General features: G+C 41.3%; 1 protein-coding gene across 5 annotated transcripts; it reads left to right on the forward strand.

The window, feature by feature from the left end:
* Positions 1 to 2,439: 2,439 nt before the first annotated feature.
* On the forward strand, positions 2,440 to 23,917 carry BNC1 (basonuclin zinc finger protein 1). 5 transcript variants are annotated; one of them, XM_075575557.1, is made up of 7 exons: positions 2,440 to 2,869; positions 4,032 to 4,097; positions 10,636 to 10,702; positions 13,717 to 13,819; positions 13,913 to 14,148; positions 16,073 to 17,982; positions 21,817 to 23,592. In XM_075575557.1, the coding sequence occupies exons 3-7, from the start codon at positions 10,694 to 10,696 to the stop codon at positions 22,496 to 22,498; spliced, it is 2,940 nt and encodes a 979-aa protein (XP_075431672.1). In that variant the 5' UTR covers positions 2,440 to 2,869; positions 4,032 to 4,097; positions 10,636 to 10,693; the 3' UTR covers positions 22,499 to 23,592. The 5 variants fall into 5 exon arrangements, with proteins under 5 accessions (XP_075431672.1, XP_075431674.1, XP_075431671.1 ...); XM_075575560.1 differs by lacking the exon at positions 4,032 to 4,097 and adding an exon at positions 23,599 to 23,917 and having other exon boundaries at positions 2,447 to 2,869; positions 21,817 to 22,160; XM_075575556.1 differs by lacking the exon at positions 4,032 to 4,097 and having other exon boundaries at positions 2,441 to 2,869.
* Positions 23,918 to 24,779: the final 862 nt, after the last annotated feature.

Here is a 24,779-nt window from a genome sequence, read left to right on the forward strand (position 1 = left end):
ACTGCGCAGCGGCATACGTTGGCACCACGGGAAAAAAGAAAACATCTTTTGTATGTGCAAACCAATGTATCATCTCCCAATCTATGCAAACCTCTGTGCATCAGTGTATCTCTATGTATCAGTGTGCTAGGGTTTTTATGCAGAGGGCATTAATAACCCTTTTCACGTCCAGGAGAGCGCACAGTGCAAAGCAACCTGCCGTGCATGAATGTCTCCCTCTGGCAGGGAAGGGGTTAATATGGTGTGTTTACAAATGATCTGCCCTTTTTTTTTTTTTTCACTCCCCTGGTCACTTGTGAATGTCTTTGGAAATGCAAGAAATGTGAATTATTGAATGCTGGCTCTGTGCTTTTTTTTCTGCATATCCTGGGGAGATTATGTGGCCTTTGGGTTGTAATCTGACTCTCACTTGTACCCTTCAATTTTCATAGCCTTTAGCCATCCCAAAGTGCCCTGTAAATCCCTTGAAATGGCTCGCAATGCTAGGAAGACTTAGTTACTGTGCTATTAAAGCTGCAGTAGCAGACAGAAATGTAACCCTTGCATGACCTTGTCTTGGGTATCAAGATTTTTTTTTCTCTTCTTTTTGGTGATTATCTGTTGATTTTAAACAGTGGTGTTTTTTGTTTTTTTTCTTGGTTTGTCGTTTGACACATTGTGTATTTTCTCTCCGGTGCGTTTTCTTGCATAGTTCATGGCCGCATTACTGCTGTGTGCAAAGGAGGGCCCAGGAAGTGGGGGACGAATGGAAGTTCAGGGTCAATGGGCAATATATATTGAGGATGATGTGTTTTTAATGTGCAACCACAGTAACACACTTCCAAGGACCGCAGTCGGACAGTGGTGGATGTATTTATTTATGTGTTTATTTAAATCCACTGGTTGTTTACTAGGAAACCTGAAACAAAACCAAAAAACCTGACTCTTGTTTAATAGTTTGGCAGAACTGCTGCCTGGAAGGAACGGTTATTGGACCAGTCTGGCCGGCTTCTGATATTACCGCTGGTTGTTTTGACATTGGCACACAGTTTGGTTACAGACAGGGAGCACTTTTTCTTGAATAAGCTGCAGCTGGGAAAATGGATCCTCCTTCCGATTCTCAGCTTTTTTTTTTATAGCAATGATTCCCAACTTTTTTATACTGCACCCGTTGCTAGGAAATATTTGCACGTCTAGTTAAAACCACTTATTGCCGACTCATCAGACTATCGCTAGCTAACGGTGTGACCGATCCCAGGCAATATAGTGTCCGGAGCTCATAAGGGGAACACGCGCGTAATAAGGCCCCAAACTGCACCTCCGTGTGTGCAGACAGCATGGTGGGGTATAGGTGTAAATTACTGCAGGAGCTCCCAAAGTCACGCCCCACAATGCCTTTCTGCTGTGGACGCAAAGCATTGTGGGGAGCGACTGCTCTAATTGACACCTACACTAAGGTGCAGTTTGGGGTCTTACTAAGTGCTCAGTCCCCACACGGGCTCAGGAACCCACTATACTCCCTGGGATCCGACAATACACATTATTTTGGTGACACCTTGGGTACCCCCGTTGGGATTCCCTGCTCTATAGCAATATTGAATCAGAGGACGGTTAGGTGACAAGAGTACTGTACTGTGACATTGAATAGTTCTCCAGGTGCTTTCCATTTCACGTGGGGATTTTTCTTTTTCTTGCGGGACTGCATGTGGTGTAGCTCACAAAAGTGGGACAACACATCACAAACTGTTTATTTTGTGTTAAAAGTAACCTCTCTGGCAATGCTAAATTTTAGGTGGGCCCACCAGTCAAATAGTGGTTCTTGGGCTCAACAACTGTCCCCACCCTCCCACCCCCCATACCTCCCATACCCCCATACCTCCCATACCCCCCATACCTCCCACCCTCCAACCCCCCCACACCTCCCACCCTCCAACCCCCCCACACCTCCCACCCTCCAACCCCCCCACACCCTCCAACCCCCCATACCTCCCCACTCCCCCACACCTCCCCACCCCCCACACCTCCCCACCCCCCATACCAGCTCTGCTGGGACCCAGGCCCAGGTTTGGTTGCCGGGCTCCAGGAAACCTGGCTGCATGCCTGACTGTATGTGGAGGAGGTTCCCATTCTGCATCTACCTTAAGCACTATGGTTAATTCTATGGAATTTTCATGACTCCATCAACCAAATTCCTGAAATTCTTCAATTCCTGAAAACAAGGTGTCTTTAAAAAAAAAATAAAAAGGTTTTATTAGATTTTTTAAAACAAAAAAAACGATTTTAAAGCTTTCAGTTTGAAAAAAAAAAAGAGGAAATTGGATCCAACCACTAATTCCAATGTGAAATAAAGCTCATGGTTTATCCACAGACAGTTCTATGTTTGCAGGGGGAAAAGATTGGCCTTGGGTCAGCTGCATTGATTTAATGCATTACTTAGGCTGCCAGGAGTGAGGTAGAGAATCTCCTCTGACTGCATCAGGATTGCCTCCAGCCTCTGCTTCCTTTTGATCAGATCTCTGTGAAAGATGAGTGTCATGCCCTCTACAAGCCAGCTGTGAGGGGACTGCCCTGTGACTCTGAGAGCATGCTGGAACAGGGCACGGAGGTGAGAGCTTGCTGCAGAGGTGAGAGAGGCAGACACAAACTCGGAGGGCCTGGAGAAAACCAAGGGGGAGGATCCCCTTTCACTCCCCTGTGCACAGACTTGGTATCAAACAGACCTTGAGGTGCTCCTATTCAGACAGGGCTGGGGAGGCGTGCGACGGCTCTGCTTTAATACTTGTACGGACACGAGTGCGCTTCAAGTACATACTGTAGCTGGAGAGCTCATGGAGGGAATGGGGAACTGTCTGGGACCTGTGCACGTGAATTCTTCCTAAAAATGGCCAAGGTAAGAACTCTTACATTATTATTTTTTTATTATTATTTTTTTTTTAACATTTACAAATAGAAGTGACAACATTTTAAAACTTTTTTTTTTTTTTTAAATGGATTAAAAAATAAAATCTTATTTTTTAAGGCTTTTTGTTTTGAGTAAACTCAATGGTACCAGTGTTAATATTCAAACCGTGATTTTTTTTGTTTTTTTAAATAAGTGTGTGTGTGTGTGTGTGTGTGTGTGTGTGTGTGTGTGTGTGTGTGTGTGTGTGTGTGTGTGTGTGTGTGTGTGTGTGTGTCTCAGTACAGATGTTGGACAGTGGATGTGCTTTTTTCTTCATGTAATTGTTCCTGTGGTCAGATAATAATTTTTTTTTTGTTGCAGATTTCACATCCAGAAACCTTTTTAAAATATACTCCAGTAGATGCAAAGAAGCGACTGTGTGACTTTCAATGAGTCCTGCATAAAGTGCTTTAAGCCAATGCATTAACATTATTATGATGCAGAAATGCTCTTAAGAGCAGGCAGTAAACATTTTCCTGAAGTCCTTCTTGGAGTTATCAGTGTCCGGCGATACGTCTTTGTAAATTATGCATGGCCCAGAACTCCTTTAGTTTTCCTATCCTTAAAAAAAAACAATATGTAGCCACTTTACATTAGAACAACTTAGGATAATTCACAAGTGTGGGTCAATATATCATAATGCACTTTTCAATATTTACATTAAATGGAATGTTTTGTATTGTGTGTGTGTGTGTGTGTGTGTGTGTTTGTGTACGTACTGTATGTATATGTGTGATATATATATATATATAATTAACTTTCAAAAACAATAGTATTTAAGTAGAGGGGTTGTGGACAAAAATGTGTGGGGGGTTGACGACTTCTTCCGTTCTGAATGTTATTCTAGTTTTTGTTTTTTTTTAAATCCCTTTTATTGAACGTGGTAGAGCACAATCGATACAAATAAATGATGTCTGTAACTGCACAATATCCATTACTGGACATACCTTTTTGTAATAGATGTGACAAGTCTATTTTCTTAGTTTGATGTACTTGTTAGGTTGGAAAGTGGATAGCTTTTTAATATGCACTATTCATATATATATCTTTTTTTCTCTCTTGTGGGGAGTTAATCTGTGATGATGTGCTTTTTGACTATATTCTCTTGCAGAATCCAAATTCATGTCGCTGCTTGGCTCCTTCAGCTGCAGAAGCGCATTGTTTGTCTTGTCTTTCGGTGAGCTAACTCTCTGTGTTATATGTTGCAAGAGCTTCAGGCGCGTTGTTGTGTTTCTTCGTGTTCCTGCAGTCTACAAGTGAAGTCAGCTTCATTAGTTTCGTGATGGCACATCAGTACATGGCTGGTGTTACCGCTTCCTTCCAGCAAGTCCTGGAGCATGATCTGGGCTGCCTAGGTTTGGAGAAGCTTGTAAGGATTTGTCAGCCAGATGTGACACGATTGTCAAGAGGCGAGTGAAGGAGGAGATCTGATATTAATCAGTGCATAGCTGGAAGCCAAACTTTCTCAAAGGCAGTGTAGTAACATGTTCTTCCCATTTCTGCTTCTCCCTACATGCCATGAAGCTTGCCACTGTCTCAACGGCAGGGTGATTACAGGGTGTAGTGGATAATGGTCTTTTAAAACAATGCCTTGGTGCAAACAAACAAACCCACGTCTTAAAAAATGATGTAGCGACATTGGGTGGTTGGTTGTTTTCTTTTGGTTCTTGCGATTTTGGAAAATCTGGTCATTGCATCACTCTTGGTAAGAGCTGTTTTTTTTGTTGTTGTTTTTAATGAGAATTCTGGCTTGAAGTCTGACAGCTTTTTCAAAAGGACAAAATGGGTTTCAACATGTATGAAATGTGATGTACAGTGCCCCTGCCTGACCTGCGACATAGTTGGAGGCAGGCTGTGAGAGGATATGTTCAATTCCTGCGTACAGTGAGTCCTTTCATTCGTCCATATAGCATGTAACGGTATACCTGCATTTAATGCCGACTTTTTTTTTTTTTTAAGAATCTTCATCATTTCAGTAAAGTGCGGGCAGCTTCCCCTCATTACCTTGAAATGTATTTAAATAGCAGATATTCTGAAGCCCAACGTATACATTTTATGTTTCTTATCAAATATGCTTTTGTTCGTTGCTGGAGGAGAGATCGGCTCTAATGGGACTAAAATCCTGTCTAGCACAGGGGAAGCGGCTGCAAAGAAAATGGGGGGGAAATGCTGAAACTTTGACTATTCAAGAAACCACTTAATTCAGTTACAGTTAGAAATGCACAATCTTGGCACGCTCAAAAACCCAACACAATATGTGACCTTAAATATACAACTGAAAACAAAGCAGCCTCAATGCACATCCAATGTAACACATTATTTCATTTGTATGTATTCTGCTAATCAGTAAGGGTCGTTTATTTCAATCTCGGTTGAACTCCATTAAGCGATCTTTATTTCTTAGAAGAATATATATACATGAGTTATAAAATGTGTTGTTATATAGGGAGAAGCAGCATCTCGGTGAGTAAAGACACTGGCTGTAAAGAATGACATGGAGTTTGCATCAGGGGAACTTGTTTCAATTCTTGTGGTCAACGCCGTGTGTCACTTTATCTCCCTGTGCCTCAGGCACCAAAAACACAGATTGTAAGCTCATCTGGGCAGGGACCTGTGCCTGCAACATTCCTATGTGCTGTTTACCACACATTATACTGTAATTGTGAAGCGCTTTGTGTTTCATTGGGAGAAAAGTGCTATATGAAATAAAGTGTATTATTATATTAGGGCTTGTTTGTTAACCATTTAGTTTGATACTACATTACATTCATAGCTTATGTAGGTCCTTTTTGTTGTTGTTGTTCTGAACATTATGCAACCAACATTGGAAGACGTTTCCCTTTCATCCATGTATCTGTTTTATGCAGCAGGTATTGGTACATTTTGTTATGGAGAAGTGCAGCATTTCACAAAAATATGCTGTGTTCTATAAGGCTGAGTCCCCGCTGGCGCTGAGCGCACTCATGCTGGGAGAGCGCTCCAAACGTGAGCGCCGGGTGTCCTGCATTTACGCGCGCGCGGGAGGGAGGGCATTGCGGGTAGTTGAGCGCGCTGGATAGTTAGATTTTTCTGTTTACCTGAGCGTGTGTGCCCGTGCACAGCGTGAGCGGAGACTTATATAGATATATGTATGTAAGTAACCGCCGCAAGCGCCGCCCGCTCAGCGCTAGGGGTGACGCAGCCTAAGGAATGGTTCTTGGCTCACTTCCTTCTACAACTTCACTCTCAGCCGAACACGAATTCTGATCACAAACATATACTTGGATGCAGCAGCAATCAGGAAATAATACATTGTTTTGTAACCTGTCTACCTAGCATGGCTTGCAGCCCACAAACAAGTCACACATGGCAAGAAAGCTAGTGCTTTCTCTAAAAAATGAAAGCCACCTCATTGAGTTATATTTTAGGGTACCATCAATTTGATTTCGGGTTCATTTTTCTGACTGTTACTCTTGCATCTGTGATTTAGTACTTGGAGATGTTTTCAAGGTCTGGGCTGTTATGACGTGTGATCTCTTTGGCCCCATCTCTTCGGCACATGGTATTCAAACTCCAGAGTGCCCGAATCTACCTTTCTCAGAAATGTTGATCTAACTCCTGCCCATGGAACCAAACAATGGTCGTTGCTACTTTCTAGCGTTCTGCAATGTATGTTGCTTCTTTTCATCCCTACGGTCATCTTCTACTACCAAATACCAACAAATCACACCAACACAACCCTTATCCATAAGTAGATTTGTTGCTGTTAAGACCACCACAGTAAATGGCACCTCACATGTACCTTTGAGTTTGTGTCATAATATTTCAGACATTTGACTTTTGAACCTCCTCCTAACAAATCTATTATAAAAGGTTGTCACCTGAAATATGTTGGCCATTGTCTGCCAATATGCTTCCTGTGGCTGACTAGCAGAGCTTTAAATTGACTGTTTATATCGAAATGGCCTACAGGGCATGTCTTGTTTAAAAGACGATGGCCCATATCTGCTAAGCTCTGTTGCACCCATACCATGTCCCTTCCAGGGAATTGGTCCTAAGGTTCCTTATTGCTTAGCACTTGTTTAGTCATTATAGTCCCATGTGTAAGCCACAATAATAGGGGGGGGGGTTAAATAGGTTTAAAATTTGCACGTTTAAAAGTCCTTAATATTTTCTGAACTTCTGAATCTATATTTTCTTTTGCTTATTTGCTGAAATATAATGGTGACATCTGAGCCCCTCCTATGGACTGCAGGTGGCTAACTTGAGTGTACATTTAGCCACCTTACCTGGCAGGACTCCGGCGTGAATAAGGGCACACATGGAATGACTTGTCCTACTGCAGCTTTGTATATTATGTACAATAGTCCACAAGAACAAGCCATGCAAGGTATTTACCAATACATTTGCAGTAGTGCTACAAACCTCCATCTGTGGTTGGTCTTATTGGTATCCAACCCCTTTTCCCAAAGAGGGCAGCAGTTGGCAATAACTCCCGTGCTTGTAGATATCGTCAATAGTTGGGCATTTGCATAGTGCAGTAGTCCCAATGAGAGGATTATCTGCCTGAGCTAAACATCTTTTAGGAATAATGTATCAATAGACCAGTGGTTTCCAACCTTTTCTTGCTTAAGGAACCCTATGTGAAATTCTGAGGAACCCTAACCCTCTCGAATAGTGCGTCTAAGATCAGATGCATTGTAAGGAACCCCAACCCTCTCTAATAGCGTGTCTGAGATCAGATGCATTGTAAGGAACCCCAACCCTTTCTAATAGCGTGTCTGAGAACAGATGCATTGCAAGGAACCCCAACCCTCTCTAATAGCGTGTCTTAGATCAGATGCACTGTAAGGGACCCCAACCCTCTCTAATAGCGCAAATGAGATCAGATGCATTGTAAATTCTTCTGTATTTTATACAATTTTCAAATGACCAGAAAATTACAAGGAACCCTTTAGGGGTGCCCAGGGAACCAAAGGGCTCCTAGGAACCCTGGTTGAAAAACACTGCAACAGACACTTGTGCAAGTGTCCAAGTATCGCCTGTTTGAGCTATTTAAAATACAGTAAGTGACAGCAGACAAATCTGACTCTGGGATGTCAGTAAAGCAGAGCTATGATCTACAAGCTGCTCAATTGCCATAATAACTTATAGGCATCTCGTTTCTGTAAATAGCCCAAGGGAAGGTAGATCCAATGTATCAGGAGCTGTTACTTCTAACCTGGGTACGTTCTGTGGATCAAATGGACATGTGCAGTATAGTGCCACGGATTTGGCCACAACCTGAATTCTGGGCTATGAATGTCTTGTACTGTAAGAATGTATTGGTGCAGTTGCATTGTGCATTCCAGCAGTGGACCGAGGATAGCCCGTGCCAAACACATATGCCTGGTGTCCGATACCACAAACCCCTGTGGCTAGTTGATGGAACCTGGGTTTTGACTTGCTTTTGATGCAGATACAAGAGGACGTAATAAGAGAAGATTGTACAAAGGGAACTCTATACGAGGTTATTTATCAAAGTAACTCGGCTGCATCACCGGTACAAAATAATGTAGCGAAGGAATAACGGCCCATGCTTTAGTTTGATCAATCTGGTGCAGTTTTGGCTTTTATTCCCAATTTCATGTAATAAAGATGGAATTTAGGCTTTGACGTCTTGGGTACCCCTTTTCCTGAGTTTTTTTTACAACTTAAAAAACGGTGTGTGTATATATATATATATATATATATATATATATATATATATATATATATATATATATATATACGGTACTGATACCTCTATATGTGTGTGTGTGTGTGTGTGTGTATATATATATATATATATATATATATATATATATATATATATATATATATATACAGTATATATATATATACATATATCTATAAGATTAAAGTGTAAGCTTTTGGGCCAATGGTTTGTTATACTCTACCTCTATTGTATTTGGTCATATTTACTTGCACGTTTCTGTAGAAACAAAACCAACGTTCTATAGAGCATTATGTTGGGGGCTGCCCTGGGACCTGGGTGATCCTGCCCTGGGACATGGGTGTTCCTGCCCTGGGACCTGGGTGTTCCTGCCCTGGGACCTGGGTGTTCCTGCCCTCGCCTTGTCCTGTGTTCCAAACTCTCTTCCACGCCACTTTTAATGGAATTTAAACACCTTTTTGTTGCGGGAAAAGCTTTGACGTCGGCTGCATGGCCAGTGCTACTGACACTGAAAGGGTTACACTGAAAGCAATGCGAGGTCTAAGGGTGATCTAATCCTTTCCTGTATGACTTGTCTTTAATGTGTTTCATCTGTTAATTGATATTGAGACATGACTTCTATTGTACAAGTATTCCGTCTACTATGGCATCCTCCGCACATCTGATTATACACACATGCTGGCGGTAGACGTTTTTAAAGATTGCTGAGTAGATCGCGATCTTCCTGTGCTCTCAAATCAACTTGATTGTCTGTCTTTGTTGCTCATCTATGAGAGCAAATAATTTTTGGCTCTTTCGCTGGGAAACGGAGCCAAAGTACCGTTAGGATTTTGCATCCAGTATGTTGTTGCTGTAGAACTCGAAGCCATTAAATGTAAATGTGTTGATGCCTTTTTAATCGACCCGACCTGTCAGGTACTTCCTAGATGTATAGTGTTTTAGCCGCGCTTTGGCACCTCGCAAGTCTCTTCTTGCTCAGAGTTACCGTACAGAGGTGCTGCGCGTGCAAATTTTAAACCCGTTGTCTACCCCGCACTTTAACCGAACTTAGCGGTAAACATTTACTGAAAATGAACACGCCTAATACAAAGCATTGCAGACCAACTTGCATTTACACCCAGCAAAGCTCTTTCTTTTAATGGAAAGCGGAGGCAAAAAAAACCCCAATGGGATCAGAGCTCCCGAACGGCATTGCTTTACGCTAATGTCCTGCGAAACGCAGGTGGAGGGGTGGGAGCTGAAGGGGCGGCTCCGTGAGTAGAGGCGCTGACTCTGAGAATAACGACACTGAGTGTAAAACGTGGGGGGGGGGGGTCCAGTGTCGGCTCCTTGGGCAAGTCACTTTATCTCCCTGTGCCTCATGCACCAAAACCATAGGTTGTAAGCTCTACAAGGCAGGGACTGTGATTGCAAAAACTCAATGTATAGCACAGCGTACACTGTCGGTGCTATACAAGAAAAAAAACCATTCTAATTCATTGTGGACAAATCCATTACTACTATACAATCTGCCTCGGAGATGGGGATATATTAATGTAGGTCTTTGTTCTTTGAATAATTACATGCATTTACACTTGCATGATATCCTATTGTATCTCTCACTACACCTGCATAGACTGTAAGCTCTTTGAGGAAGGGACTACGTCTACCATTGTTTCTATGTGATGTCAGCAACACTCGTCCTCTTTGACTCTTCTTGCTCAGCCAGTGTGTACCTCGTTTCGTACAGCGCCGAGTACGTCTTCAGCGTTCTTAAAAACCTTAAAGGCGCTTTTCAGTCCTACTGTAAACGGAGAATGACATTGTAGTTTTGAGGTGAGAAAGGCCTGCAATGGGAGTATAGTGTTCCTGTTTACATGTAAGTTTTGCTCTCCCTGTGCGTGAAAGGGTTAGGGTTTGTTGATACTCGACAGTCATTAGTTTTAGCCCGGTGAAAGCCTGGAAGGAGGGTGGCAGCTTTGGGAGTATTTGGCAAGAAGTGCTTTCAAAAAGTAACTTGACCCCCTTTTTTGTGTTGTAGTGAGTGCATTCCTAGCACTGAAATTCAGCTGTTTGCGGGAGAGGAACCAAAGCGCAAAATGACTGAGGTGCGTCTTGTTTTTCCACTTTAACTATTGTGTTACCTTCAATGCTTTTTTAGTTTATTTTCTTGACTCTAAACCAGGGGTGGGCCAAGTCCAGTCCTCAAAGTACCAACAGGTTTTCAGGATATCCCTGCTTCAGCACAGGTGGCTCAGTCAAAGACTGAACCACTGATTTAAGCCACCTGTGCTGACGCTGGGACGGATTGAGCCACCTGTGCTGAAGCAGGGATATCCTGAAAACCTGACCTGTTGGTGGCCCTTGAGAGGAGACTGGCGTTGACCCTCCCCTGCTCGAAACCTTCCAAATCTGCAAAAATAAATAAATACAAATTCTGCCTTTTGCTGTTTCGAGGGGAAAAAAGAAAAGTGCACGTCGCCTGATTTTGTGAATTTTAGTGAAAAAATTGCACCTCTCTAATAATTTCTTCCCCCCCCCCATCCCCTCCCACAAACCTCCTTTTTTGGGAAACTACAAAGCATGTCGTGGTTTGTCCTTGTAGTATTAGTAACAAGGAAAATAGGAGTTGATATAATTTCTGTATTCTATGCTATTCTGTTGACCAATTTCAATTCTACAATCACTGCTGTCATTATTAGAGGATAATTAATTTTAATCGCGTTGGACCACTGTAGCGCTTTAAAATATCTCTGTCATCGTGACTTCACGTTAAGGGTAATGCTGTATCTATAAATAATAGATCCTGTAAAGAGCATTGCGTTAAGTGTAACGGCAATTAGTGGTAATGAGATGCAAATCCGGCGCTGCCACTATCTCATAGCCACAGAAGTCCGTTAAGGTTAATGTGGGAACGTAACATCTGTTAATCCTAAACTTGGCGCGACTCGTCTGCATGGGTGTAGCACATGGGTGGGCAACTCCAGTTCTCAAGGGAGACCAACAGGTCAGGTTTTCAGGATATTCCTGCTTTAGCACAGGTAGCTCAATCGGTCCCAGCTTCAGCCCAGGTGGCTCAGTCTTGAGATTGAGCCACCTGTGCTGAAGCAGGGATATCCTGAAATCCTGACCTGTTGGCGGCCCTTGAGAACTGGAGTTTCCCACCCCGTAGTGTAACACCAAAGTTATCTGTGGTCTCAATAACATTTTTCGCGCTTTCTCAACTTGAGTTAAACGCCTACATCCGGGTCTCGAGTTAAACGCCTACAAAAGCCCGCTCCCTTTTTGGGTAACGTCACGTTATGAGCCCGGCTGTAACTGGCAGTGGCGGGGGTAGCCCATTAAATGGTAAATAAAGCCGATCTGAGGATAAGGAGGACTGGGCTACAAAACTACTGGGAACAAAGGGGGTCCTGATCTGAAAGCGCAATCTCCCCTAGAGAAACGAGCGGGACGTTTTATGGCGTAGCTACTACGACTAGGGTTGCCAGGCGGCTTCTGCAAAATTACTGAACACAATGGTGAAAGGTGCGACGCGCTAGCACTCTAGACTCGCACACGCTCGAGAGACATACGCCTCTTTGCTCCATGCTGTTTCCTCCTCTCCTTGGCCCCACCTCCAGGCTCCTGGCACCTCCTCCTGATTTGGCTGCATTACCCAGCAGCAGCCAAAAAGGAGGGAGGAAGCTGCCCAGCCCCCTAGCACCAGCCCTGCTCTCTCCCTGCTCAGGGAAATCCCGCGCCCCCCCCCCCAGGCCGGTCAGGTCACTATGTACAGATTTTTAACCGGGCGCAAACCTTGCATTTTGCCAGATTTTCTTGCATTCCCGGCCCGAGCAATGGGAACTTTCAACAGCCGTTCCTGAAAAAAAGCAAAATAAAGGTGAAAAACTCAACAACATGCACAAATTGATTTGCAAAGCATTGCTGGTCCCTTTGGTTGCAAAGGGGAGGTATAAATTACAATAATTCAGAATATAATCTCCACTAACCATCCAGGTTTATTTAGTCCAGATACAGCATGTTGGATGACAATTTGATAAATGGTTAACATCCACACTGACTACTGAATGATCCCTTCACCCAAGCATGAATAATGTTGTTGTTATGATCTCAGAATATAATATAATAGGCTGCTCTACCACAAATGCTAGTACTGTATATTGTGAATTTGTGTGGGCTACAATGTCCTTATTCTGTAAACCCATCACTTGGGTTGTTACTGTATTTATGATCTCATGCAGCATCCAGATGGATACGATACATGGTAGTAAGGATGTGCTCCCAAACACAGTGATCAGAACGTTACATTTGGAAACCATCAAAACATTAACCATTGACTATAACCTGTCCGTGGTTTGTTTCGTGGTGTGTTAGGCAAACACAGAGGAGCTAATCGAGATTTGCTGCTATAATAACATTAAATAAAATAAAAAAAATTGTCAGCATTTTCCCAAATGACATTAGGATGTTTTCTTTGCTAAATTTGTGTACTGACTAGTATTTTCTTGAACATAAAACTTTAAGAAATGACTCATCCCCTGTGTTATCACATTATGGGGCAGGTTCATCCGGCGCTGGTACCGGTTAGAGCACTAGATCCGACGTTAACTGCCACTGACCTACATGGTATTTAACACTGGATATGTTGTACTATCCCGTACTGGCCGTTCATGAATCGGCTCCAGTGTTAGTTGCACATGCATATTACAGTAGAATAACTCAGGGGGTGCTCAACTCAAGTCCTCAAGCCCCCCCTCAACAGGTCAGGTTTTCAGGATATCCCTGCTCCAGCACAGGTGGCTTAATCAGTCCATGCTTCAGCACAGGTGGCTCAGAGGCTCTCTTTGACTGAGCATTTGATTGAGCCACCTGTGCTGAAGCAGTGATATCCTGACAACCTGACCTGGTGGGAGGGGGGGGTTGTGGACTGGAGTTGAGCACCCCTGGAGTTGACCCCCCCACCCTGTAATAACTATTATTGCTCTGAAAAATCATTACAATGTCCTGGAAAGGCATGTTGCATACTTCTACATTATTCTCCATTCTCCGCTCTAGATTCAGTCGTTTCCGTGTATGTTTGTGTATTAATCTTTTGCCATTTTTGGCTTGTGTTTTGCAGGCAATAAGATGCACCTTGGTGAACTGTATCTGCCTAGGTTTTAAACCAGGAATAATAAACCACCGTCATTGTGACCAATGCAGGCATGGATGGGTGGCACATGGTAATCTCCAGAGCTATAGCCACTTGCCAAAACTCTTCAATGCACGTGAGAGGGGTGAAGTTCTCTCATACACGCTTTCTCTTTATTTTATAGCGCTGAGCAAATTACGACTGCCACACTTCTATCCCACCAGTCAGGTGGAGATCGTCCAGTCTAGCGTGGCCTTCGATATTAGCAGCCTGATGCTATACGGGACGCAAGCCATTCCGATCCGTCTGAAAATCCTGCTGGATCGCCTTTTCAGTGTCCTGAAACAAGAGGAGGTCATACAAATTCTACACTCCCTGGATTGGACACTCCAAGATTACATTCGTGGCTATGTGCTTCAGGTACCCTCAGATTTGCCTGGGATATCTTAGTAGGGGTTGGGGGGGGGGGTAAGATCAAGGTTACATTATGAATGTTGACCATATCTTGGGTGATCGAATGGAATGTAACCATAAGCAGTCTTATTCCGGTGTTACTTCTTTTTATGGGTAGAAAAATGGCAGTGGTGAAGAAAGAGGTGAGGACAGTTCCACCCATGGGTCTTGGAGTCAAATAGTCATAGTCCTTACTTTAAGAAATCCTAGGACCTAGTCTATTCCCCTCCCCCCCCCCCCCCCCCCCACGGACTGTGTCTTAGGATTTCTTAAAGCATTTGACTCCAAGACCCATGGGTGGAACTGTCCTTTTGTTTTTTCGAAGACCATGGCGCCTATTTATTATGCTGTGAAGCCGCTTTCCCAAGATGGAGAAGACATCCGCTCCATCCAAATTACTGGTGCTCAAATAATCTCTGGCCCAGGGAAGTAACTTTCCAACTTGTTGAATAAGGATGAATGTTACAGAATGAATAGCATATACTGGGGCAGATGTAACATTTTGCCGTCCATAGGCACTTACCTTTCTGCAGCGCCGCCCTCCTCCTTCTGAGGCGTCAGATGACGCCACAACGTCACGTGACACTGTGTGACGTCACGTCATGGCAGCGTGTCGCCATGGGACGTCACGTCGTCATTTGACGCTGCGGTGCTGCAGAAGGAGGAGGGTGGCGCGATGGAGAAGTTGCGAGACCTTTACAGAAGCCCCACGCTCTCCCCCGGCAATCAGTGAGAGAGTGGGGCCCCTGGATATGGGGGGAGAAAAACCAGAAAATGTTTCACCGTAGGCCCGGGCCTGAGCGTATAGCAAACTTAACAGCAGCCAATATTTTAGTATAATGGGATAATCAGATAAACAGATACAGTAGTTACCTCCTCACTGAAACACAAATTGGGAAATTGCTTATAAAATCCATAAGCATGTTTCTTTAACATTTTAATTTCCCTACTCTTAAACCCATAAACAAACCCGAATGTTACAATGTTTTGTAAATCCGTAAACAACAATATGATTGGTAAAATTCAATGCAAATTATTACCTTTTATATCGTAACTGTTTCCATGTGCTTGGTAATAGCAGAACAGAGTTGGCCTACCGTAATTAAATGCCATGTGAGAGGTTGTACCTCCTGCTTGCTACTATTACCTTTTTATGCAAAGCATAATTATGGTCTTCTGACACCAATCCATATTTAATACTGCTGATAATCTTGCATTTTAGTGTTGGGATTAAAAATATGGAATCGATTACTTTGAACCTATAAAGCATGAAAAAAATGAGGATGATACAGTCTTGGAAACTCTTCCATACACTGAGAAAAATCTCTGTAGGCCTATCCAATACATGTCCTGTGATAAAATATTTATTGTCGTTATTGGGAAAAGTTAGACATGGCCAGAGTTTGAAAGAACTCCACCACTTAAAGTGTAATTACAGCTGTGCTCTGTGAAAACTGGCAATAGATCAATATAGGTTCATTTGTTATCTGATCTAAGTTGCCTTGAAGATTATTAAACTTGCGATGAGAAAAGTACTCGACTTAAATGAGAAGCTAATCCAAGACTTGAAATTGCGGTGGTTTTATCTCTAGATTTACAAACCCTTAACTGTTCAATTTCAAAAACGTATATAAAATATGAGAAATACTCCTACTTAAGGGAAATCCATTATCTGTACATAAAAATGTTTGCGTTTAAAAAAATTAATAATAAAAAAAAAGGTGCTTAGATTCCAAGTCATTTTGTATGTTGTAAAAATCGATATTTACATTTGTACCATGAGCAAGAAGAGCCTAATTGTACAATTTTAATTTCTGTAATTGCCTTTAGTTTTAATGCATTGCACACTTCAAAGTCAAGTTTTGTTTTCAACCTATTCCTCTGCTTTTAGGATGCCTCCGGAAAAGTATTGGACCATTGGTCTATAATGACCGTTGAAGAAGAATTGGCTACACTGCAGCAGTTCCTTCGTTTTGGTGAAACTAAATCTATTGTAGAACTCATGGCAATCCATGAAAAAGAAAGCCATTCTGTCCTTGTACCCACTGCTCGGATGAATTCGGACATTCGAGCATTTATCGAAAGCAGCAACCCAAGAAGTAGTCCCATGCGACCTTCCTCACTGGAGAAAGGGTCTCCTTCCACTATCCACCCCTTTGAGAATATGATCAACAATATGGCATTCACATTACCTTTCCAGTTCTTCAGCCCAGTGCCTCCCCCACTGATAGGCTCATCACCGGAAAGGCCAAGGACTGAAAGATGTCAAGACCGAGGCAATGAAAGCAAACAAGATGCCCATATATCATTCTCCGAGAGTAGCTTCTTAACTTCCAGTTCTGCTTCATTTCATTTTGAAAATGAGTCCAGCATAAGTGCTCAAGATGTCATCACCAAGGTAGAAGATGATAGCCCTTTAAGTGATTGTAGTTCGCATAACACGGTGACCAACTATGAAATGGCATCAGCCTCCCCTGAGAGCAACTTAATGTCTGCTGAGAGAAATGGCATTGGACCTAGAAAGGGTCGTGTCTTCTGCTCTGCTTGTGAAAAGACCTTTTATGACAAAGGAACGCTGAAGATCCATTACAATGCTGTCCACCTGAAGATTAAACACAGGTGTACCATTGAGGGATGCAATATGGTATTTAGCTCTCTGCGTAGCCGAAATCGTCATAGTTCCAATCCCAACCCACGACTTCATATGCCAATGAATAGAAATAACAGAGACAAAGATCTGAGGAATGGATTAAGCATATCTTTGTCTGAAGATCACAAAAGGATAGGACCCAAAACTTCAGGCTTAGACAACAGACCTGCCACTAACTATGTGAGTCCTGGCAGCGACTCAAAGCTAAAATCAAGTCTCCCTAACGCCGGACAAATCTGTGTGCTTTTTCCCAACTTGAAAACGGTGCAGCCAGTTCTGCCCTTTTATCGAAATCCAGTTACACCAGCTGAACTTGCCAACACCCCTGGTATACTACCGTCTCTGCCTGGGGTGTCTTCGCCGATCACTGAAAAGCTGATGTCCAACGATTCGCCTTTTGATGCCGCGCCCAAAAAGAAGTCTCGAAAATCAAGCATGCCCATCAAAATCCAGAAAGAAACGGTCGCCGCGCCGAATGAGAACACGGAAAACATTGTTTCCGAAGACGACACCCCTCAGGAGGCGGCCAGTGATATCCCTTTTGAAACCTGTGATGGAAGTAGAGAGACGCATATCGCGTGCGGGCCAGAGAGAGACCACCATATACAGCCTTCCATTTCATTTCCATCTAATGAGGGCGAGGGCCAACATTTTCAATCGGTTATGGATGAAAGTCCTCACGATGCCTCTTCAGACTCTGAAAACGAATGTGATCCCTTTGAGGAAGAGGGTAATCACCAACAAGACCATGCGTTAAGACTGGATTCCAGGGGAAACCAGTATGACCACCTGAACCACTTTAATGTTGTAAGGCAATTGGCTGAACACTCTCTGTATAGTAACGAGCAGCCAAGACACACAGATCCGGAGGAGTGTATTGCATTTAAGCAGTACCCTTCGAGTGGCGGCCTCTTCAGTGCATTGTCCAACAAGGCTTCTAGTTTTCAAGAGTCTGCTGACATAGAACGTGGCGACCAACACCTGGAGATTCCTACGGACGAAAATCGCTTCCACTGCGAGATATGTAGGAAGGCCTTTAAAAACCCTTACAGTGTTAAAATGCATTACAAAAACGTACACCCCAAAGAAATGCACCTGTGTACAATTGATGGTTGCAACGCTGCTTTCCCTTCCCGGAGGAGTAGAGACAGGTAAGAAAACGTTAACGAATCGGGAAATATAATGATGTGTATATGCTGATTTTAAAATGACGGTTTGGGGGCAACTTGACATCTTTTTCTGTCCTACGTTTGACTTCCATAAATAGCGCTGGTAACTTTGGTATTTCAGAGACGTAACATTTTTAGGAGATCAGTATATAGAGTAAATATATTTATGGTTTCTCCAGGCTTGTATAATTCCATATGATTTTAGTGATGCACTAAACATGGAGCGAATATCCCATCATCATACTGTATATTCAGTGCATCAAGTTACTCCAAACTTCAAACCTTTTTGTTCAATAAAACCATCAGCCAAATTGCACGGTTAAGCAAGTATAGCAAAATCGTCGCAAACTGATACATTGATGCTAAAAGATGCCACATGATTTTTATAACGCCTGATGGATAGACCCTTCAAACCGATTACTTGTTTGTAAGTGTAACATATAAAGGAGATCTGACCGCTCATCCCATAGGTATGTATAAACAAACTGACGTTTATAGAGAGAAACCTGCATATAGTAGATACTGCAGATGCTACCCCGCTCAAACATATATAGAGGGAAAAGAGAACCAAACAGTGAAGGGAGGGGGGTGCGCACAGGGAATGGGGTATTGACAAATTGGAGAGAGAAAGAATCCCTACTGTATGTTGTGGCACTTCGAGATAAATCACCCTAGTTAAAACGTAATATTTATTAGATAATTTCAAATAAAACTGTTTGGAAAAACCACAGATGCAGGAGAAAAAGCTAAATAAAATAAATTAAAAGAACAGAGAGGTGTGATGAAAGTACTAATAAAGCAGTATTTTATATATACCTTCTTACTAATCTTAATTTAAGTAAACAGGGAGAGATAGAACCCCAAGGAGAGCACTCAACCAATATGTTAAAGCCTAATGTAACAAAAACCTAGTGAAGGTGGGTGGACTATGAGTGAATTAAAACCAGAAACTTTATTTGAGTCTTAACTCTTAATGTTAAAATAGATATAAATATAATAATATTATTAATATTATTAATAATAATATATAAATAAATGTTAATGTAGAATAATAGGGGAAACACTGTAGGTCATGTCAATACTTATGATCGCCAGTGTACAGTGAATTTAAAAGATGGACAAAGTAAACCACAATAAAGTCTCTATACTGTTAGCCCAGAGTCTGGGATATGGCCGCACGATGCCACTAGTGGTATAGAGTAGATCCTAGGATAGTATTAGTCCAAAAACAGGTTACGGTAAGTATCTAGTTTATACTTTATCACATGGCATATATCAGCGTAGCGGTGTCAGTAATGCCTGTAGCAGTATACAGGTGTGACTAGGCAGTACGGTGAAACGTACATAGAGTACGTCTGATGTCACCATCACGTGACGTCGGCTCATCGGAGAGGTGTGGGCCTGTATACCGCCTGAGTGCTTCGCAGACTGCGTCCGTGGGCAGCAAGAGCACTCAGACTGTAGGGTTAGCCTTCTCTATCACCATACTTGTATAAGCTTGTCCTGTTAGAGGTTGGATATACTGATACTGTTAGGCAGCCAGGGCTGTATGTATGGTTGCTCTACATCAGCAACCAACTATATTTAGCCAAGCTCAGCCTTACAGTTAAACTAATACCTCTCCACCAGAGACGTGTTTCACTGAGATTGTATGTAATATATCCTATCCAATCTACATCTTTTTCACGATTGGTTATAAGGGATCTGAGATATAACAGTATCTTAGCTACACCTACTCACTCAGGATACAGATAGGCTACCCATACACAATTAAAGGGTTAAATTAAGATTAGTAAGAAGGTATATATAAAATACTGCTTTATTAGTACTTTCACCACACCTCTCCGTTCTTTTAATTTATTTTATTTAGCTTTTTGTCCTGCACCTGTGGTTTTCCCAAACAGTTTTATTTTAAATTATCTAATAAATATTACGTTTTAACTAGGGTGATTTCTCTCGAAGTGCCACAACATAGGGATTCTCTCTTTCTCCAATTAAACAAAATGAAGGTAAGTTTAAGTAGGTGCTTGGAGGGAAGAAGAACTTATATTAACAGAGTTGATCCAAGGAGGATCAGAAAGATTCCCTCTATTATTAGCACTTAATGCTGGGTATAAGTAGGCGGACTATAGTGGTCCCACAGATAATTACTGTTATTAGGTCTATTGACCCATTAGAAACCGGGAAGATCAAAAAACAAAAAAGTTTTATTAAATTCAAATATTGGCTGAAATCACATACATACATTCATCCATTAAAAAGAACCCCATAATGAAGTGGCTGTGTATGCAACCATCAAAGTTAGGTGTAACTTTCTATCGTAAATTCTGGCTGCTCTCACCATGCATCTATTTCATATGTATAATACTGTTCAGGTCAGCAGCTATGTATTGGCATTAGCAGATAGGAAAATTCAATGTATAATTTCTCTTCTAATAAGGACTGATTTAGTCCATCATCATAAAGGTACTCGTGGTTTTATATGCTCAAACAACAATCTGTGGTAAGATCTTAAGTGTATCTCGTTTGTATAGTGATAACTGAATTAATTATCACAATCATACACTATATACACAGAGATTGAAGCGATTTTTTTAATGGATGAATGTATGTATGTGATTTTAGCCAATATTTGAATTTAATAAAACTTTTTTGTTTTTTGATCTTCCCGGTTTCTAACGGGTCAATAGACCTAATAACAGTAATTATCTGTAGGACCACTATAGTCCGCCTACTTATACCCAGCATTGAGTGCTAATAATAGAGGGAATCTTTCTGATCCTCCTTGGATCAACTTTGTTTGTAAGAGTAACTGAATGGTTATTTAGTGCAGTTATTGTTGAAAGCAATAGTCCATAATGGCACAATGATAATTCTATTCACATACTGTATATAAATCAGTTGTGAAAAGTATTTAAAGGGATGTCCATTTGTGTTGAAGTCGTTTAAAATACAGATTTCAAGAAATTGTAAAGCGGTTACACTTTAGGTTAAAGCTCTTTGGGAATCTTTGTTTTAATTGCCTTTAGGTTGTGAAACAGAAAGGGAGACAGTCTTAAAAAAAATCCAATTTTATGTAAAAATAAATAAATAAATGACATTTTAGTTTTAAATATCGGTAATACAAAAAAAGAAGTTGGTAGAATAAATAATGTCCCTTTGACCGCACTGTTTTTTAGTGATGCACTATAGGACACATTTACTCCAGTATTGAAAGAGTTTTGATGACCTGCTGTCCTAGTGCATTCCCTAGTAAGGGCAGTCAACTTCTTCCTATGTCGAAAAATGTGTCATGAAGTATTCATTAACAAACAACCTTGTAACAACATATTGTGTCTTTTTGTTTAGTGCTGAATGTATACACTGCTGTATATAAAGGTTTGCAGGCACAATGAGTCGCTGCACCCCCAATAAAAATTGTAAATCTAATTTTTTTTTTGCCAGAGGCACAGGGATATAGAGGGATCTACCCAAGGTCAAAAGGAGACACTGGCATTCTTGGCAAATTCACACACTTTAAAAGCAGTGTGCTTACCACTGAACTATTCTCCAGCAAATTGTACAAACATGTTTATATATTTAGGTGTTATTCCTCATTATCAAGGCCAAATCTTCTAAAACATCTTGATTTGATACATTATAGAAACCAGTAAATGACATAAACGCGTTATCTTGTTTGTTGAGGGGGGCTGATGTTACCTTTTTCTGGCAGCTAAACCATTGAGGACAAATTAGCTTTCTCTTTCCTCAGTCTGTAAATACATGGTCTAATTCATATTCAAATCTGTTCACCTTGAATTTCATTCTGTCTTCCAGGCATAGTTCAAACCTGAATCTTCATCATAAGCTACTGACCAAAGATACCTTGGAATTGCAAAGTAGTCATTATAATGTATCTTATCTTCTGAAAGACATGGCTAAGGATTGTTATCAGGACTCCCCTTTAAAACACCCGGGACAGACATCTGTGATCTTCAAAGGAATGAACAGAACAGGGAGCCTGGTTTATCCCATGAGTAAGATCAGAGAGCCTAGTTTGGACAGCTTCGGTACAGACGCGGTGAATGACAATGTTGTATTGGATTTAAGCACCACTTCAAGCATCAAGTCTGGAAGCAGCACTCATTCTTCCTGGGATTCAGATGGAGGGAGTGAAGAAGGTAACATACCAGTGGAGCATAGTGATGAAAGCTGTGAAGGATTGAGTCTCATACCCCAGGAAGAACTGTATCAGAATTTTAATTTGATTGATAGAGCTCACCAGAGTTTCTCAAACATACCATCTGGTATACCAATAACCTGTCACATCTGCCAAAAAAATTACAGTAACAAGGGGACCTTTCGAGCTCATTACAAAACTGTCCATCTCCGGCAACTCCATAAATGTAAAGTAGCCGGTTGCAACACTATGTTTTCATCTGTGCGCAGTCGTAACCGGCATAGCCAAAACCCCAACTTGCACAGAAGCCTATCCCAGTTGCCAAATACCTTGCAGTAAAATATTGCGGAGATAAAACAAAAATATGATCTTGAGTCATTTCAACGTTACTATTTATCGGTGGCACAGTTAGTCACTTTACTTGTTCAGTTGATCCCATAAAGGATGAGTTTAAATTTATGTTTAACCACTTGGATGCCACAGGGGCCAACCATGCAGCCAATGGGTTGTGACAGTCAATATGTTTCTTGAGTTATTTTGAGGTTATGATTTTAACAGTGTCCTTTGACACTAGGTGCTGTTGGCCGCTGGTCCCTCTACATTCTAGACTTGTCTGAGTTGACAATATGTTAGGTCTCTGAGAAATACTGGTATCTAGTAGAAGAGAGTTTTCAAGTAAAGGGGAAATATTTAAAAAGTACAGGTTTACTTAAAGAATTAATTATTTTCAAGGTGTTTAAAATGAGGCGGGAGTGTTTATAACTAAAATTGACAATGGCCAATGACAAATATGTTTTCTCAGATGAATGCCATTGTGTTGAATCGGGAAATATAAATACCTTTCATTAAAATGGAACACAATTGGTTAAAGCAGGGGTTCTCCACTCCAGTCCTCAGGACCGCCCCACAGGTTGGTATTTAAGGATATCCCAGCTTCAGAACGGGTGGCTCAGTCTTTGACTACAACCGAGCGACTAATTGAGTCACCTGTGCTGAAGCAGGGATAGCCTTAAAAGCCGACTTGTTGGGGGATCTTGATGACTGGAGTTGAGAACCCCTGAGTTAAAGTATAGTTTATCAACAGTATTGGTTAGACGTGTGTGTGTGTGTGTGTGTGTGTGTGTGTGTGTGTGTGTGTGTGTGTGTGTGTGTGTGTGTGTGTGTGTGTGTGTGTGTGTGTGTGTGTGTGTGTGTGTGTGTGTGTGTGTCCTCTTGAAACCAAATGTGTTTAATGGCTTAGCCAAGAAAAAAATTCAGATGATTTGGTGTGATTGACTTGAGCATAATTAAAGATGGCGGACATGTATCCATATCTGGGTGGGACTGAGTAGCCAGAAAAGGTGTTTCCAAAATATCCCGCCTACCAACTATTACTAAAAAGGGAATGGGGAATATGTCTGTTCATTGCTCTTTTTCGATGCATTCTTTTTGATTTTCAGGGAAAAGCATGATCTTGCAAGAGAGAAATAATGATGCATTTCAAAGTAGAGGCTGGGCAAACAACACCATCTATTGAAAAGTTGGTCCAAGCGCTGCTGTTATGGGGCCAGCTGAAAAAAACTGTGTCTCGCAATTTTGTAGAAAATATTAATCTCTGTGTAAGTAGGAGCCCGGTCATCTGATTTGTACAGTTTTGATACTATGTTACATTTGTGTCACTTAAGCATTGTCACTGTAATTTGATGTATTTTGTCATATATGCTATGCACTTATACTTGTCATGGGCATTTTTGTATTAAAATGCTTTGCTCACTTTCAGTTGAATTTTACTTGTGTAACTCTTATCGAAAGTTTCTTTCCCAAAGCGTGGTCACGACTGCACAGTTTGTGAAGAACTATGCTGATTACTGTCTTTTTTTATTTTTAAACGGTTATTTTCTAAATATATGTGGAGGTTCCAGTAGGACTGGATGTGTTATAACATTGTTATGTACTGTATGAAACAAACACCCAAATGGATTTAATTTGTAGGCATTGTAGCAGTGTAAAATTAATGTCACAATTTGTTGATGTTTAACTTATTCTATATGATACTGATTGGTGTAGCCGTTTTCATACTGTGTGAGGTGAAGGGGGGGAAACAATATGTCAATATCAAACAGCTGTTGGCAGCCAGATGTGTTAAGCATGCTTATTGATAGCTACACATTGCAGTTGGGCAGCCATTTTTAAATGACCCCTGAATGTCATTAATTTTTGCAGACTTTGTTCATAGTGTGTATATAGGAAAATGAGATTCTGTGTTGACTAGACACGAGGACCATAGTGTAAGTATTAATAAAGGCAATTGTTTTTGTTACAGCTCATCATTTAGAAGCTGGAAACACTTTTTTTTTTTTTTAAACTCACGTTATCGGATGTCACTGGTTATTCATGGTCTCTTTCTTTATAGAAATGCAATTTATTCTTAAAGACTATTTAATACAAAATATATTGTATTTTCCACGTTGTTAACATTATCATTGTTTCCAAATTTGGTTACAATTTTTTTTTTTTTTTTTTACCCCCTAGATTTAAAAAAAAAAAATCTTTTAATAAACCTGGAAAAATGTATTGATTAACTGTTGACCACCTGCTTTATTCCTTCTGCATTATATATATATATATATATATATATATA

The sequence above is a fragment of the Ascaphus truei genome, chromosome 18 (genome assembly GCF_040206685.1).
Source record: "Ascaphus truei isolate aAscTru1 chromosome 18, aAscTru1.hap1, whole genome shotgun sequence".
Classification (NCBI taxonomy): Eukaryota; Metazoa; Chordata; class Amphibia; order Anura; family Ascaphidae; genus Ascaphus; species Ascaphus truei.

What these genes read in the sequence shown, in the direction of transcription:
- BNC1 (XM_075575557.1), top strand. An exon ending in GCATGGATGGGTGGCACATG is followed by an intron (nt 13,820 to 13,912) that starts GTAATCTCCAGA and finishes TTTATTTTATAG; the next exon opens with CGCTGAGCAAATTACGACTG. An exon ending in TTCGTGGCTATGTGCTTCAG is followed by an intron (nt 14,149 to 16,072) that starts GTACCCTCAGAT and finishes CTCTGCTTTTAG; the next exon opens with GATGCCTCCGGAAAAGTATT.